The sequence below is a fragment of the Phasianus colchicus genome, chromosome 8 (genome assembly GCF_987193195.1).
Source record: "Phasianus colchicus chromosome 8, bPhaCol1.hap1.1, whole genome shotgun sequence".
Classification (NCBI taxonomy): Eukaryota; Metazoa; Chordata; class Aves; order Galliformes; family Phasianidae; genus Phasianus; species Phasianus colchicus.
In genome coordinates this window covers 8,098,954-8,116,062 of record NC_143443.1, presented here as the reverse complement: position 1 = coordinate 8,116,062, position 17,109 = coordinate 8,098,954, and the positions used below count along the sequence as shown (strand labels likewise).

Below are 17,109 nucleotides of genomic sequence, written 5' to 3'. Positions count from 1 at the left end.
AACAGGCCTGTAACTACCAGGGTCTTCTTTCTTGCCCTTCTTGGAAACTGGGATGTTTGCCAACTTCCAGCTGACTGAGAACTCTCCAGATGCCCAAATATTAAAAAAAATTGAAAGAGGTTTTGCAATGACATCAGCCAGCTCTTGGGGTAACCTGGGGTGAACCTCACTGTGCCCCATAGACTTAGGCATATCCAGCTGGAGCAGCAAATCCTGCACAAGCTTGAGGTTGGCTGGGAGTTTATCATTACTGCAGTCATAGCCCATCCAAGAGTCCCAAGGTCCATCACTGGTGTAGAAGACAAAGGCGAAGAATGCATTAAGCATCTGTTTTGTCTGCATGCCTATTTGTGAAATGACCGATCTCTGTTCCTGGCAGTGGCCCCAAAGAAAAACAAATGTAATGCCAGCTCAATGACAGTCAGGAACCTGGACTTTCAGATGACTGCTCAACCACCGGCTCCTAAATACACAACAGTAAAGGTACTTAGGCTACAATAAAAACAACCTGCAAGCCCTGAATGACTAAGCAGCAAGGTAAACCACTCACACTACCTCAGTCCTTTTTGGGAACAGAATCCTGTTCTGTACTTCCTTTTCCATGCCAAGGAAACAGATTTCAATTTTCAGTCTTCTCCCATTTCATCTTACGCCTCCCTTTGCCAAGTCTGCTCATGTGACACAATGCAGGAATTCAACACTCCATTCTTGTCCTAGTTTTGCCACGTGTCTGAGCCTCATTCCTCTACTTTTCATGTGGGAATAATTATCCACCATCAATATTTAAAAAATAAATTGGAAATGCATGCAAATTGCACTGAGAAAAGGATAAAGTCTTAATAGAATTCTAGCACTTACATATTACTATAGATTTCCTCCTTCCCAAATATGATGTCAGTTGTCATAAATAATAAAACAATATGCACCCTAAACAAGCTGAATATGTATTCACCAATAGATAATGCACTGAAAGGATAAAATACTTGTGTAGCTCTCCCAGGTACACATGGTTTGCCAAGGTTGTTCGTGCCCTAGCAAACCTTATCTTCTAGGGATCTTTTTTTAAAAAATATTTTTTTTTTATTTGCAGATGGTTGAGGCGTTTAATTTCCTCTTCCATCTCATTCCATATTTCTGTAAAACATCTCAGTATTCGAACTATTTTGAGATTGAAACAAATTTTTCTGGACTTGATAACAATAGACTCAGCAATACATTCAATAAATCTCTGCATTAGTGCTTTGAGGAAAGAGGCCAAATGAATATTTGGGTCACAGTACTGAGCACTACAAACTGAGATTGCTGGAAGCCTTCCTAGAAGTACATTAGAATTTTTGACTCTTCTGTTGAAACAACATGTGTTGCTCTCATCAGTCTGTCAGTGATTATGGAGAAGCACAGAATACATGAATTGTTTAAATAATGACTAAGAACTAGTCAGGAATAAAAATGCCTGCCTTAAAATAAATTGTATGGGTTAAAAATACTGGTTAAATTCCAAACGAGATAGAAGAGGTAATATTCAATTCCCCACGAAACAAATATATTTGCATGTACATGCACATGTACATGCATAGGTGTTCTGAGTTAAAAATATTGTCAATCAGATTCACTTAAACCCACCTTGGGTTTAACCTGCTTTTGAAAGGTTAATGATACACTAAGATTCATCTATTTAAAGCCAAATATGTCCGCCTTGATTTTTAAATGAAAATTACCTTGTGTTTGAATTTATTGGAATTCTTGTTCTCTTTCTTGTTGAGATCAATGAAGTAATGAGTGATGCGGTCCTTAGATTTAGAATCCATGTCCCAAGAAATCTTGAAGGAATCGCACGTGATGTTACTTATTTTGATGTTGTGTGGGACTGGAAGTTCTTCCATCTCTGCAATCCCACTGTCTTGTGATTTATTCCCTGCATAAAAAATAAGCATGATTTAAGTTATGGTAGTTAACTTAAAGGCCTACTAAATATCTGTTTTCTGTGGCCCAATATGATGACAACTCTGAACAGTCTTTCACAAAATCTCATAGTTGGTACTCAGAAGTAACAGTAAGGCACAGTTCAGAAACCTCAATTTCAATGATTAGAAATATTGAATAAGTACTAATAACACAAAGTGGGCTTCACAGACTGGTTAGTATCATAACTACTGTGTGTGCAGTTACGTTCTGAGAATGAGAAACATCTGAAGCCTTCTGGTGCTTCAACAGTTAAGATGCCAGTGTAGTCTACAGTGAACATAATGGCCCTATCCACACTTGTCAGAGAAATAAAGACAAACAGAAATCACACTCATCTTGAAAGTATTTTACAAGCACAAAGTAAAACCAACCTCTTCAAGGTTTATAATACTTCCCCTCACAATCAAACAATCAACAAAAAAACAAACAATGGTCCTTTTAGTGAGCCACAGTAAGAAGGACGTATACACTGGTGTCACTTTCCTGTCTGCTTTCCCTCAATTTTAGTTGCCCAGTTGATATACATGGCAGTTTCTTTGGGCTGTACAGATTCCAAACTTAGGTCTTCTCTTAGTTCCAGGGCAACCCTTTCGCAGAGCACAAAGTGAGCACTACAACTCAGAAATGCTAGGGGGTTTTGCACTGCATCAGACTCGAGTCAAAAGTGAATGAATAAAAAAGAGAAGATAACAGAGAAATAACCAGGTAAAAAAAAGGAAAAAACAGAGAAGATGTAAACGAAGGAGTGAAGAAACAAGACAAAATAACCAAATCAAACAAAAAACAGACCAAACAACTAACCAAATTGTTAGATAAGAATAGAAAGAAATAAAGGAAAAAAAGATTAAAGTCTACATGAAAAAGAGAGGAAAATTCCCAAATCACATTCAGAGGAGAAAGACAGGAAGACCATGCAGCTGCACTGCCCGCAAGAGCAGTCAGAAATCCTAGTCATTAGAGAAAGCATCCTGGTCATGTAAAATACATGGTATAGTGTTTTTCCCTCCATGAGAATTCAGCAGGGAGAAAACAGCATCATTTTCTTCTGTAAGTATTTTGTATTTGAAAAATGACTGAAATCTCTGCCAGACGCACACTGAAAATGCAACATGTGATTGCTCTTCCAGGAGAAAATGGAGGTGATTCTGCTAAGGTTCTCAGACCTCCTGGTGAACTGGTTGAACTCAAGACTCCAGCACAACAAATAACAAAATAAGGATGTGAGTACATATACAGCCATATATATCCATGATATGTTAACGTGCAACTTCTCTTCTTCAAAGGGTGCTTCTATATTCTGTATTGATGGGCTCTGAGCATATAAATGGTCAAGATAGTTTAAACTTCAGGAGGTAAGCAAAGCAGCACTGATTGCAAACAAAGTAACAGATGAGAAAGGATTACAGAGCATATTAATGATGTTCAAAGAGCAAAAGAACTCCTGTAAGTGGAAGCATCTCATACACGCGTTTAGATATTTGTGCTCCTGATTCTTTTACTTCCCCCTTTACGTAAGAAGTGAATAGCTTGAGTACATTTACTGAAAAAAAACTCCAAATATTTTTAATACATCTGAGAAAATAAAAACACTTGCACTACCAAGTGATAAGCAATCATCTTAAAGATTTTGAAATACAAAGAGTATGAACAGAATATGAAATAAATCTCTGAATCACCAGCAAGCAAAGTTCCAGTTTCCCTTATGTTTAGAATATGAAGTATCTGCGATATTTGCAATGCATGAATATATTTTGATACCTGTTTGTGTAGTTCTGAATGTCAAAATGCATTGAATTGACACATAGCATAGGAAACTGCTATTGACCCTGCATGCAGGTATTGGATCAGCTTTTCTCACACACAGATGTAACCGACTAACAAGTTAATGCATCTGTTCCTCTCCTTTTTCTCTCTTGTGCTTTGAACTGGCTTTCATACTGGAAAGCACGTATGAAAGCATTCTGTCTACTTCAAAACATTTCTTCTTTATATCAGGTTCAAGTAAAGAATAACTCAACACCGGGCAACAGGAAAACTACTAAAATGACAAAAGGCAGCTGGACTTCCTCAAAAATACACAGCTCACTGCAAAAGTAATGCCACCTAATTTTTTTCCACGAAAGCTACAACAGATACAAAAAGCAGAATGACAGTATGTGATAAAGCAATTCTCAGCTACAAAGCACTATTTTTCAACACAGTCACCACCATTTGCCCAGATGAGCTAACCAAGATACATTTTCATTTTGTAGTGTGACAGCTGTGCATGCTGTCCATGTCCATCCAGAATATGGTTTACCTTTCATGTTGGTCTGCACAGTTGAAATGCACCACCCACCACCTCACTGTACTCACATCCACTGTTTCATCTCCAAAAACACTCAGCAAACATCAATGCATGCCAATTTTCAGCATGGAGGAATTCAGTTCCACGCCTTTGCTTCATCCACACTTCCATGTCAGACACCATTTGTCAGACTGCCCCTCTGCTGCCATCTGTCACACAGCAACAACGTCGAATGGAATATTGGTGGGAAGGTTCAACCCCTACTTAGCCATACAGCCAATGTAATAAAATAGGAGGCATAACTTTTGGAACAGCCCTCATAGCATGTGTTTGCCCTACAGCATTCAGAATTCCAGTTGAAAGGAAGTTAGTATGGTTAGGATGCCAAATAGATGGAAAATGACTTAGAACAATCTGCTCTCATGTCAGTTGTCTTGCCACTTCACTGAGGGTAAATTGATCTTCCTTTGTCAAAACATCACAACACACAAAAATCTGAAAGTAAAAGTGGCATAGCAAATGTTGTTCTGAATAGCTTCATATCAAATTAAAATAGATCAGCCTCCAATTAAAATAGCTGCTTTGTTTTGCACATTCATGTTGCTTAAACAGTGGATGCCACTGTAGGTCTTGATAGAAACACTGCTTTCTGGTTTCTTTCAGGCAGAAAATTATAGAAGAGCTAGAAGCCAGACAAACCTGCTCTTCACTGCCAAAAAAACCTAGGCATATAATATCTGTGTGCTGCAGAGACTACTCAGTTTTAACACACACACACAAAAGAGCTTTTTTTTTATAATGAGCAATGAGCTGAAGGGCTCAGTGATTCTTGACCCTTACACGAAAAAAAGTCAAAGACCACTCATGTGTACATAGGTTACACTGGAAGCATAAGATATTCAATTTCTTCAAAGCCAAATAAACACAAAACTGCAGCTTTACTGAGATCAGCTGGAGAACTGCAAGATCCATGTTTTATGGTCCTTATTCACAGGCTTATCTCTCTCTACCATATCCAGAGTTAAATTACAAGTTAAATTGTCTCATCAATTTTGAAGCAGTCATGATAGTCACTGCTGCAGCTGAGCCAAAATGCTGGCAAATGGATAACAAACCGATTTTATATATATACACACAGACACACTTAATTTAGTATCCTCATTATATCTTCTACTTACATAAATTATCTCTGAATGGGGAGAAAAAAAGGCAGAAAATTCCCATTGAACATTCATGGCTTTCATCTGTCCTTATTGGAGACAAATGATAAGACTTGGAAATTGGTAAGTCCATGCTAAAAAGATTTGGATTTAAAAAAAATTTTTTTTTTTTTAATTTTATTTGCCTCATCACTCGAAACAAGCTGTTGTACCGTGACATCTGCAGCAGTGGCAAGACAGTCAAGAAAAACTGGGACACAGACACCAAATTGTAGTTAATGAGAGCTCCCAGCCGCTGAATTCTTATAATTTTAGAATATTTAAATATTCTTTTTGCTCAGCTCTAAAATGCAGTACTTTCCAGCAGAGCAAGGGAATACTTGTCTGCTCATTTTTCATTTCACAACCAAATTGTTTGTTGTCCATGACAGAAATTTCCTTTCAGAAATCCTAAAAGGAGAGAAAACAGAACTTGCAAGTGACTGATAATGACATAAAAGACACCCACCAAGAGGAAAATAAAACCACTAATACTGCAGTTGTAATGAGTGGGATTGCATGCACTCAAGTGTGAAGTAAACTCGTGAAATATTCATTCAGCTGCAATGATGCTCATTAAGTTCAGAAAAATTAAAAGAAGGAAGGGTCAGCTGAACTTCTTCTCCCTTGTGGCTTGGAAGGCAAATGGTATCCTGGGCTCCATCAAAAGAGGGATGGCCAGCAGGGACAGGGAAGTGACTGTTCCCCTCTACTCTGCTCTTGTGAAGCCCCATCTGGAATACTGCGTCCAAGTCTGGAGCCCCCAGTACAAAAAAGACAGGGAGCTGTAGGAGAGGGTCCAGAGGAGGGCCACAAAGATGATCAGGGGGCTGGAGCACCTCCCCTATGAGGACAGGCTGAGGGAGCTGGGCTTGTTCAGCCTGCAGAAAAGAAGGATGCAGGGTGACCTCACTGCAGCATTTCAGTACCTAAAGGGAGCCTACAAACAGGAGGGGAATCAACTCTTTGAAAGGGTTGATAATAGCAGGACAAGGGGAAATGGTTTTAAGTTGAGGGAGGGAAGATTGAGGTTGGATGTCAGGGGGAAGTTCCTTACAGAGAGAGTAGGGAGGTGCTGGAACAGGCTGCCCAGAGAGGTTGTGGATGCCCCGTCCCTGGGGGTGTTCAAGGCCAGGTTGGATGGGGCCCTGGGCAGCCTGGTCTAGCATTAAATGAGGAGGCTGGTGGCCCTGCATGTGGCAGGGGGGTTGGAGATTCATGATCTTTGAGGTCCCTTCCAACCCTGGCCATTCTGTGATTCTGTGATTCTGTGAGGTGGGAGGCAAATGGATGAGGTGAGGCTATTCTCAGCAGCAACAGGACAAGGAATAATGGCCTAAAACTTGAACACAGAAAGTTCCATAATAACAAGTGGAAGAAATTCATTATGGAAAGAGTGATGGAGCATTGAACAGGCTGCCCAGAGGGATGGTGGAGACTCCTTCTACAGAGATATTCAAGATCCATCTGGTCACCTACCTAACTGTATGACCTATCGTAGGGTACCTGCTTTAGCAGGGGGATTGGATTCAATGATCTCTTGAGGTCCCTTCCAACCCCTAAAATTCTGTGATAGCAGATGACAAAATATATCTGTGAAACATCGCTGCCTACTTGCAGCTTCAATTTAGACACTAGGGGGAAGTGGCCAACAAAAAAATACAAGAAGGATTTTCATATCACTCCTTCTTTATGGCACTGAGATTCAGCCATTTACCCAGACATTTACCCAATATCTGAACAAAAAATAATTTATGCTTTTATTAAAAACAAAACAAAACCAAAAAAAACACCACCAAAAAAAAAAAAAAAAACCAAAACAAAACAAAAAAAACCTAAGTAAACTTTAAAATTAAGCAAGAGATGTGTTCAAACCATCACTCAACCAAATCTAAAACTGTCCTAAGGAGTAGCAGAGAGTGATGTAAATGGACTTTACACATCATGGAACTCAAACACACCAGAAGAGCAGCCAACAGAGAAGAAAGAGATAAAACAGCTTTTCCTTGCACTATTTTAAAGACCGTTGGCAGTGTTTCCTGCTAAAGCATTTTCCTTCTGTCTCTCAAGCTGCAATGCACAGCAGTTCAATGATGGTGCAACTTACATTTTTACTTAAAGGCATTATGAATCTCACTCAACATGTAAAAATACATGTGCCTCATTCTTACCACACTGGAAGATCTCCAGTTGTGCAGACAAAAACAAGCCACATGGTTTCAAGTTTCTTTGCACTCATGGGTAAATCTTCATTGCCTTTAGAGTCACACTGTGGAAAACATGGATTTCTGACACATTAGTAGCAGCCATGCAAAAAAATCACTATTGTGCTTCTCCTGAGAATGCCAGCACCATTGCCCTGAATCTTTGACAACACATTCCCAAAAAATTAGTAAAAAACAATAAAGCATTTTAGGCTATCAAGTTGTGCTTTGAAAATTTCATGATCGTCCCTCCATTTAAACAGTTGCTATTAAGAAGTTTCTTTGTCTGAGGATGAAACTCTGCATTTAACGTGGTCTAGATTTAAAACAAAGCACAACACAAACAACACGATGCCTGTTAGTGATGGCTATTTCCAGTTACAAGCCACTCTTTTCCAGCTCTAAGCCACACTGAAACATCCTGAAAGTTCACTACCACATTCCCAGCTGAGGAGATGACAACTAATTACTTGGGGACAGCAGTTTCTTAAAATTTGATTCCACAGTCTTTTGCAAAATACACGTGTTCAAAACCACAGTTTAGTTTTCCAAGAGAAATTCATATATCTAAGATTTCACATAAACACAGTCCTGAAAGTAATGGAATCTGGTAATTTCCAAATAATTTAACTGATGATAATTTAACATTTGGGGGTACTATACAGACAGTAAAGGAAACGTACCCTACATAGATGCCAAGCTACCGAAAAACCACCAACTCCAACATGGATCTGTGGCACATGATTGAAAGGATACTACAAAAAAGAAAGCCTGAGTGCAGTGGCAATTGCTCCATTCATCCAAAGGACAGCTGTCTGTGTTAAAGCAACTCAAAGCAGCTGCAATTTTTTGTGGTAGGTGAGACAACTGGGAGCTACTGCACTAACTGGAATGCCAAAAGCACAGGAAGGTCACTGATATTCCACAATCAGCAATGGGAAGAAAGTCCCATTGAAACAGTTGTCGTGCCAGTTCTACATCACCACAATGTTGGCCCTCACTAACCTAAGTTCTCTAGGCTTGTTCAGATAGTTTATCTATGCTGCTGTTGTACAGAAGACACCACAGGAAGGGCTGCACTGCACTGTCTTTAAAAAGACACAAACATTAATAGCAGATTTTTCTGTGAGGTGTCAGCTCCATACAGACAGATAGTTCTTAGGCCATGTAAGTGATACTCTCCAGGAGGGCTATCCTACTTCAGAATTCAACTTCCTACTCATAGTCACATAAGTAGTACTTGTGCATCACTCAGCTGTGCATCTTTTCATGTTAAAAAATAAGCAAATTAATGCAGGCTACTCAATGTCCTTCTCCCTGAGAATTCTGGTAAACTAACTCCTAATACAAATTTTTGTATTTGTGCAAAAATATTTAAGAATATTTTCTAAGTAAGCATCCTTATTAAACTAATTCCTGATTCTATAAATCCCGTTATAGAGATAAACATCTCTGACTCTTCTCCTCATTTCCTCCCCATGTCTAATCTGCTGTGCATTTTCTAGTACGATAACATTCACTCCTCTATCCAAAATTTAAAAAAAGTCTTAAAAATCAAGCATTACTGGTTTATAATTATAATATGTATATTTACTGAGTGGCTTCAAAATGTTCACAAATATTTAGATTGTCATTACTTGGTTTAACTCAAGGCATAATTTAGCTTTTTCCTCTTAATCTATACCACTGATTTCAGCAGAAATACTGCATGCAAAAGGAAAAGAACAAACCTAGACACTGTGAGCACAAGTGAGTTCTTAGTACAGTTGACTGCGGTGCACTTGATGCTATAGAAGAACTGTGACAACATAAAGTTCACTGAGCTATCTCCTGAAGTGTTACTTAGCCACTGGCAGAAATTGGAGGCTGAATGAATTTATGAACGCAATACACATTTTCTTGTTTCTGGGGGAATTTCTCTTCCCCCCATCTTCTCCCCCCAAAAAAGAAAGAAAGAAAAAAAAAAAAAAAAAGAAAAAAAGTAGAAAACTCTTACAAAGGGCTCATCTCTTCCTCCTATGGAAAACAAATGTACTCCACTAGCGGTCCCGTGAGACAAATCAGGAACAGACCTATATCTCAATCCTGCAACTGACAGCAACAAATGTGCAGTTCTTAGCTCCTACCGAGCAGTGCCTCAACCTCTCCCCAGCCTCATTTCTCACTTTCTGCTGTCAGCTAGAAGACTGAAACACTGTTTCGAAGTAGCTCCTCATTGCATGAAGAAGGCTCGCTGATCCAGCTGCTACCTGACAAGACACATAGTACAGCAACTGAAAGAAAAGTATTCAACATAGTCTTGAAGATTTGCCATCTGCCTGAATACTAACTCATATCAAATCCACATTCGCCCTTGCTGAAATCCCTTGAATATCACATAGTTGAGATCTTGTGCTGATGGGTCTTCAGGAGCTTACTTTCCTCAAATGTGCAAGTTTTCCACTCACACCAATGGGAACACATGGTGCAAGCATGACAAAATGGACAGGCAGCAGTACTACTGGTACCAGCAGGACTGGTGTATCACTAGCAATTCCTCAGCAGACACTGAATGCAAGGAAATTAGTACAACTGTAAGAGAAAGTTACTGTAATTAGTAACTGCACTGTACTTAGTAGTAATTACTACTGTAATTAGTAGCAGAAAAAATATGTAATACTTCTATGGAATATAAATTTTGGTATAGATTCAAAATTCTCACAAGTGGATTTGTTGGGCCATATATAGCTCTTTGAATTTAAAAATTACAAAACCCAGTCATTTATTTGATACTTGAAGACAACAGTAGATGCAGCACCAAGGAAAAAGCAAGAACAATGTTTGCTCCTGCCATAATAGCATAGATTGGGCCTTAAATAAGTGTTATGCAAAAGATGGTCCTCTAATTTAAAAAATCAAGGACTGATGTGCAGAAGATTTGATACAAATTTTTTGCAATGATGTTCATGTGCATTACTGATATGATGTGCCAGTGTAGAAACCACTACTATTTTTATTATGCTTAGAAGAAACTATCAACAAAGGTCCACCTCAGGCTCACTTTCAGTAAAGAAAGATGGTTTCCTAAATTGGACAATCTGAGTACCTACAGTTAGCTCTCTCATTTAACCTTGCCCCAAAGAGCCTAGCTCTTTTCACTGAGTAGAGAGGGAGGTCACAGAAGCTAGCTGAAGTTACCTTTCGTGATTATTTACTAAGTTACACTCATCCATTCTCAAGCTTCTCACGATGTAACAGTATCCTCTTATACTTTGCAAGATTCCCATCAAAGAGAAAGAAAACAGAGAACATAGGAAAAAGTAAGTATGACATTGTAGTCAATTTCTGAACTCCCTCAGCAAAGAAATACACATCTCAATGAAAAATAGCCGCTGGATACTTTAAAAGGGATACACTTTTCAAGAATTATTTATCTGAATTTGACAGTCAAATGCTTTAAGAGTTGTTCTACTTACTCACTCTCCCCTCCCCAAAAATAATTAATAGGACCAAACATCACAGGACTATGTAAGATCAAATGTGTATGCATTTATATCTTATATAAATTAAATAATGTACTAAATTACTTAATAGGTTTAATGCAATTAATTTAAATTAAAAACAAATAATGAATTCAATTGCAATCATTAAAATAATTTCTCTATTTCCTCTTTTATTAATCCCGTAAATAAAATTCACAAAAGTAGCCCACTACTGTTACCATTCAATACTTCTGAGTCAGTGACAGTTCTCCCTTTGAATTTTGACCCATCCTTACTTTAAGAAGACATTTTAGTAATGTTTGGTAACATCTTCAGAAGTGCCTACAACTTGGAAGAGTTTTATTTTAAATCAATGGGCTTTAAGCAAAGTCACTTAAGAGCTTCTGAAAACTTTATTGCAAATATCTAACAATTCATGTCTATGACTGACAGAATTGTGGAAGCCTACAAGTTTCATAAACCCAAAGCCTACGGTGAAACCTGACTAAAAGTCTGATTAATGTGCAATGGCTAGTATAGCAAGGCTGACCTCATTGTTTCATCGAGAATAAATTCTTATTGAGTATCCTAATGTCTTGGAAGTACTTAGTACATACACTCAACTCATTCAATACTCCAGCTCTTCAATCATCCTTGTGGCTGTTCTCTGGACCTGCTCCAACAGCTCTGCATTCCTCCTGTACTGGGGGCCCAGGTTTGGACACAGCACTCCAGGTGGGGCCTCACAAGGACAGAGTAGAGGGGCAGGATCACCTCCCTCTCCCTCCTGTCAGCCCTCTTTTCATGCAGCCCAGAATACAGTTGGTCTTCCAAGCAGCAAGGGTACACTGCTGGCTGGTGTCCCGCTTTTTTTCCATCTCCACAGGGCTGGTCTCAATGAAATCTCTGTGGCTTTACTCATATTTGGGATTGCCTCCACCCAAGTGCAACACCTTGCATTGGCCTTGTTAAAGCCCATTACATTCTCATGTGCCCACTTTTTGAGCCTATCCAGGTCCTACTGAAGGCATCCCTCCCTTCTATTGTGTCAACTGCAGCACTCAACTTGGTGTCATCACAAACTTGCTGAGGGTACACTCAATCCCACTGTCTGCCTCTCTAAGATGTTGAAGAGCACTGGACTCAAGACCCCCTGGGGGACACAACTCATGACTGGCCTCCACCTGGGCATAGAGCCATTGACAACGCTCTGGCTACAACCATCCAAACAATTCTTTATCTGCCTAACAGTCCAGTCATCTAGTCAATAATCATGACAGTGAGCTTACAGTACATGGGTGGTAGGTGGCTCTCCTCAGCACTTGCTGACTGCAAGATACATTTTAAAAACAAACGTTAATTAAAATGTGCATTTCTCAACTGCTGAAAGACAAACAGGGCAAGAAGAGATGTAAAAGGCTCTAAACCACCTTCAAGCTTTACTTAAATATCACCTAAAAATTAAGATGAACTATGCAGACACTTAAATGTACTAAAATTTACATATAATGCATATGGGCAATTGTAAGAAATTCCAGATTTTGAGAGCAGAAGCAAATCAATTTGTTGAATGTATTTATTCATTCAGCAGGTGAGCTCTGCACTGTTAGGAATCTATGAATCCTTACGATATTCCTTATGACCATACTTAGGCCTGCACACAGGCCTAGAGTGTGGATTATTTTTGGAAGGATGTTATCTCAGTATTACAGCAGCTCACTGTAGTCTTGCTAGAAAACAAGGAGTGACAGTTATTTGCACACAGGCTCTCCCTCTGTTGATTATTAAAAGGATGGGTTTTGAAGCAGGAAGGGATCTGTAGCTTCTTATAGTATGAAGTTTTTCTCTTCTGATGAGTAAACAAGTAGAGCTCTCTCTGAGGCTGTGGAATAGCCTACGTCTCCAAGACTAACAATGAAAGAAAACAGATCTAATAGGTGAAGGCACTGACTGCATGACCCTGGAAAAATTGCTTGGGGACAGATTCTTATCCAAGTTACACTGCTCTAGGTCACTGGTTTAATTGCTCCAATGCTCTTCATCTAACAGCGTAACCAAGGGCAAAGCACTGCCCTTAATCTTATACTGCTGTTAATATTAATTGTGTATTAGAGAAACAAGTGGCCTTTTGGACATGATTTCTACTTTCACATTTCACTGAGCAAAACAGAGAGGCAAACAAACACCAATTAGCTGATTTTAGCTGATTATTAAGAACCTCACACTCATACATGTTTTACCTTATTCTTATTTGACTGGCAACAACTGGTGCCATTTACTGCAGCTGCATCTTAATCAAAAATGAAAAATGTGTTACTTATCTCAAGTTAGGTCATGTGAGTTCAAATCCAGCAAGGAGAGGCAGCCTCATATTCACATAAGCTTTCTTTGACCTGCCAGCTTGTCTGAAAACTGCAGCTGACTTGATTGTATAAGAATTTTCATTTAAAAGCCACATTCCTTTCAAGCAAAGTGAAGCCTACAGAGAAAGGCAAAACTCACCGCTTGATGGGCAGCAGGAAGAAGTCATGGCTGGGGAACACAATTTTACAAATTATTTAACTTGAGAAAGCAGGGAGCTCAATGTGAGTGGGCTTTTGTGACTCAATGGATACACAGGCAGTCTGCAGCATGAATGAGCATTTCTTTACTTCAAAGCATTGGTAATTGCTGCCTGCCTTTCACACGGTTAGATCATTTGTAAGAAATAGAATTTGACTTTGTTTTATATCAGTTTTTGCATTTTAACTGTGATTTGAATTTTACACAATCTCAGTAGTTGAGGAAACTTGACTCCAGCTCATCATTTTCCTGCCCTGATGGCATCTTAATGGACAGCTCATGTAGGTTCCCTGATGCCCAAATGAAGAGGAGAAAATTCAAGCTGCAAACTTGATATAATTGAGTTAAAAGAAATGTACAATAAATCTGAATAATCAAATTCAAATCTACTGGGAATCTGCAGACCTTGATAGCACCCAAATTATCATTATTTAAAAATACAGCTCAGCTGGACACATTAAATAGTTTCTCTTACGAAGTCTTCTGTAGTCTTATCACTCAACTATCATATAGTTGTTGGATTGTAACAAGGAATTAATCATAACAGTGCTAAGACAAAATGAAATTGCTTCCTGGAGAGGAACAGCTGCACAACCTAATACAAACTCTCTAAGCCAAAAAAGACTCCTTGGATATGTTACTTAAAAATGAATCACATTCAGATTTATTTTTCATGTTTTGGATTTTGAACATATACAAACATCGTAAGTAATGTTTTCCAATTCACACTCCTTACCACGTGAGCTAAATATAAGAAGTGTTCTAAGATACACTGAAGGATTTAGGTTCACTGTACGGTCTTTCTACTTTCATCTCAAGCACTGCACACTTGAATTAGCACTGACAGCCTCACCAAACAGCCTAGGTAGTTTGCTGATGGTTTGCTCAAGGAACCAACCCAGAAACCAGCTGAGCATTACAGAATATACAAAAATAGAAGGAAGAGAATCAGTATTTCATTTTTCAGATGTAGGACCTAATTCTGTCTTTCCTGCACTCAAGGAGCAGCTGAGGTCACTTAATTTGTTCAGCATAGAGGAGGCTGAGGGGAGGCTTCACATCAGCCTACAGCTCTCTCATGCAGGGACTGGAGGGGAAGGCTCTGATCTCTGGTGACAGCAACAGAACCAGAGAGAATGACATGAAGCTGCATCAGAGAAGGGTCAGGTTGGGTGTCATGAAAAGGTTCTTCCCCAAAAGTTGGTCGGCCCTGCAACAGGCTTCCCAGGGCAATGGTCAAAGCACCAAGCTGCTGGAATTCAAGGAGCATTTGGACAGCACTCTCAGACACAGGATTTTAGTTTGGGTGGTCCTGTGTGGAGGAGCCGGATGTTATGGTCCATGCGGGTCCCTTCCAGGGTAATGTGGGTTATTCGCTGCTTCTATAATTCTATTAACTTATTCAATTAGTTGAGGTTCCAAAGCATGGCACAAAGCACTTCAAAGACAGAGGAAAGACTCAGGTGTCTCCAGCAGGAGAGAGCAGAAAATAAGGTCTACGTATGGGCAGAGCTGAGAGAATCCCAATAAACTGTGTATGTATGAAGTCCTACTGCTCAAATTTGTCCTTTAGGGAAGGGTAAGGTAGTATATATGTCACTAGAGAACATGTGACACTGGCTACAATTTCAGTATGTTCCACAAGCAAAGGACAAAATTTTGATGTAATGCAATATCTGAGAAAATAGGGGTTTTCAACTCCTGTGATTAGAGATGTATCTTTAAACTACATTGAAAGTTAGAGGTTAGTAATTTATCAGAAACATCACCATTCTGAAATCCATGTTTACTACTATCTAAAATATCACATTACCAGCATAATTTCCATCATAAAAGTACATCATTTTCATGTTATCAGATATATCTTAAAAATAGCTTGGAAACAATCTGTTACATACTCTATTCTTAATTTTACCCCTTAGTTTATATAAATCGATGTATAATTTGCTTGAGATTAAAAGAATCGGAGACCGAGTATGAATCACTCCACTGATGTTTGTTGCATTTATAGTTATGGCTATCCAAGATGGAAAGAGCCTTTAAACATCTTTTCATCCAACTGATTTTGAAGTACATAAGTCTTCGGCTACAAGTTGAAGCAAACTACAAAAAAAAAAAAAAAAAAAAAAAAAGGATCTTTTTAAACTTTTTTTTTGTTGTTTGTGTGTTTTTTCCCCCTAGCCTAAAACTGAAGATGAAATCCAGACAAACTGAAACTGGAAGAGAAAAATTCCATATTAGACACCCATCTGTATGTGGAAGAGTGAATATACACAACAGACATTAGTGTAACACAGTACTTGTGCGGTCTTGATGGTGCTGAGTTATGAATCCAAATTTACTTCTACTCAAAGTTTTCTCAAACATAATAGAACAGCTCAGGGAATAAATGTATAAATGTACGGAATACCTCTGGCAAACAATTCTCACAACTAGAGTATATTCACAGACAAAGCATAACATGGGAATTCCTCAGACCGTGTTTTTCTGCCTAATGCTGCCAGCTGTGTCTGGCTCATTGAAGAAATAATCTCTAGATACCACTCTGTATTTGGAACTGAGAGGGCAACTCTGATAACAGTTACTCCCCCTCGTTCTGTAGAAACAAAAAAGTAACACTGAACTAGTTTTAAGGTTCCCCCTTTTTGACAGCCGCTACAACTGCCAAGGCTCAAAAAAATTGTTGTTAAGTTATAAAAACAGTATAGCTAATCATTGTTTTTGAAAACATCCACACAAAACAGCTTACCCATTCAAGCATACATAAAACAAGAACATTCTGTGAAAACAATAAAATAAAATGGATTAATGATTCAACTACAAACACCACTGCGAAAACTGATCAGCTACAAACACTACAATGAATTCTAAACAAGCCTTCCGTGCTGAAGGAAACATTTTCAAGGTCAAATAAAGGATTCTTCACTGTATAATGAATATAGCGTGGAAATTACAGAAACTGAGGTTGGAGCAGAGCTTTCTTCTGTTCCAATATCATAAATATTTCATTTGTGGTACTTTGCCATGGCAGTGGCATATTTTTATAAATATATCATGGATTGGCAATGTAAATAGTGCTTTTTTCAAACATGTTTCTAAATATTTGGAAAAAGTACTCTGGGAGAAACACTTCAGACTTCTGTCAAGACACAAGAAAACACAGCAGATAATTCAGATAATCCAGAATTAAAAACAGCTTTCCAAAGACACATAAAGCACACAAGGCCATGCATACTGGAGCAAGGTAGACATACCTACAATACAAAACAGACAAAGAACAGCAAGCCCAGACTGTACAGACTTTCAAAGATTATCTCCTCAACTCTGGTTAAAGACACTGACACTACTTCAGCGTTACAAATGAAACTGAAATCTACCTTATGGGTACATACAGCTGGGGACGTCAAACCTGCTATATAGAGGTCATGAAT

At 38.7% G+C, this 17,109-nt stretch overlaps 1 protein-coding gene across 5 annotated transcripts in view; it reads right to left on the bottom strand.

Annotated features, from left to right (window-relative positions):
- Window positions 1-17,109, bottom strand: part of PHYHIPL (phytanoyl-CoA 2-hydroxylase interacting protein like) — a 124,824-nt gene that overhangs the window by 6,713 nt on the left and 101,002 nt on the right. For all 5 annotated transcript variants that reach the window (XM_090144826.1, XM_090144829.1, XM_090144828.1 and 2 more), the window contains one exon: window positions 1,719-1,915. In XM_090144826.1, coding sequence (XP_090000952.1) covers window positions 1,719-1,915 — 197 coding nt within the window. The remainder of the gene's footprint in view (window positions 1-1,718; window positions 1,916-17,109) is intronic.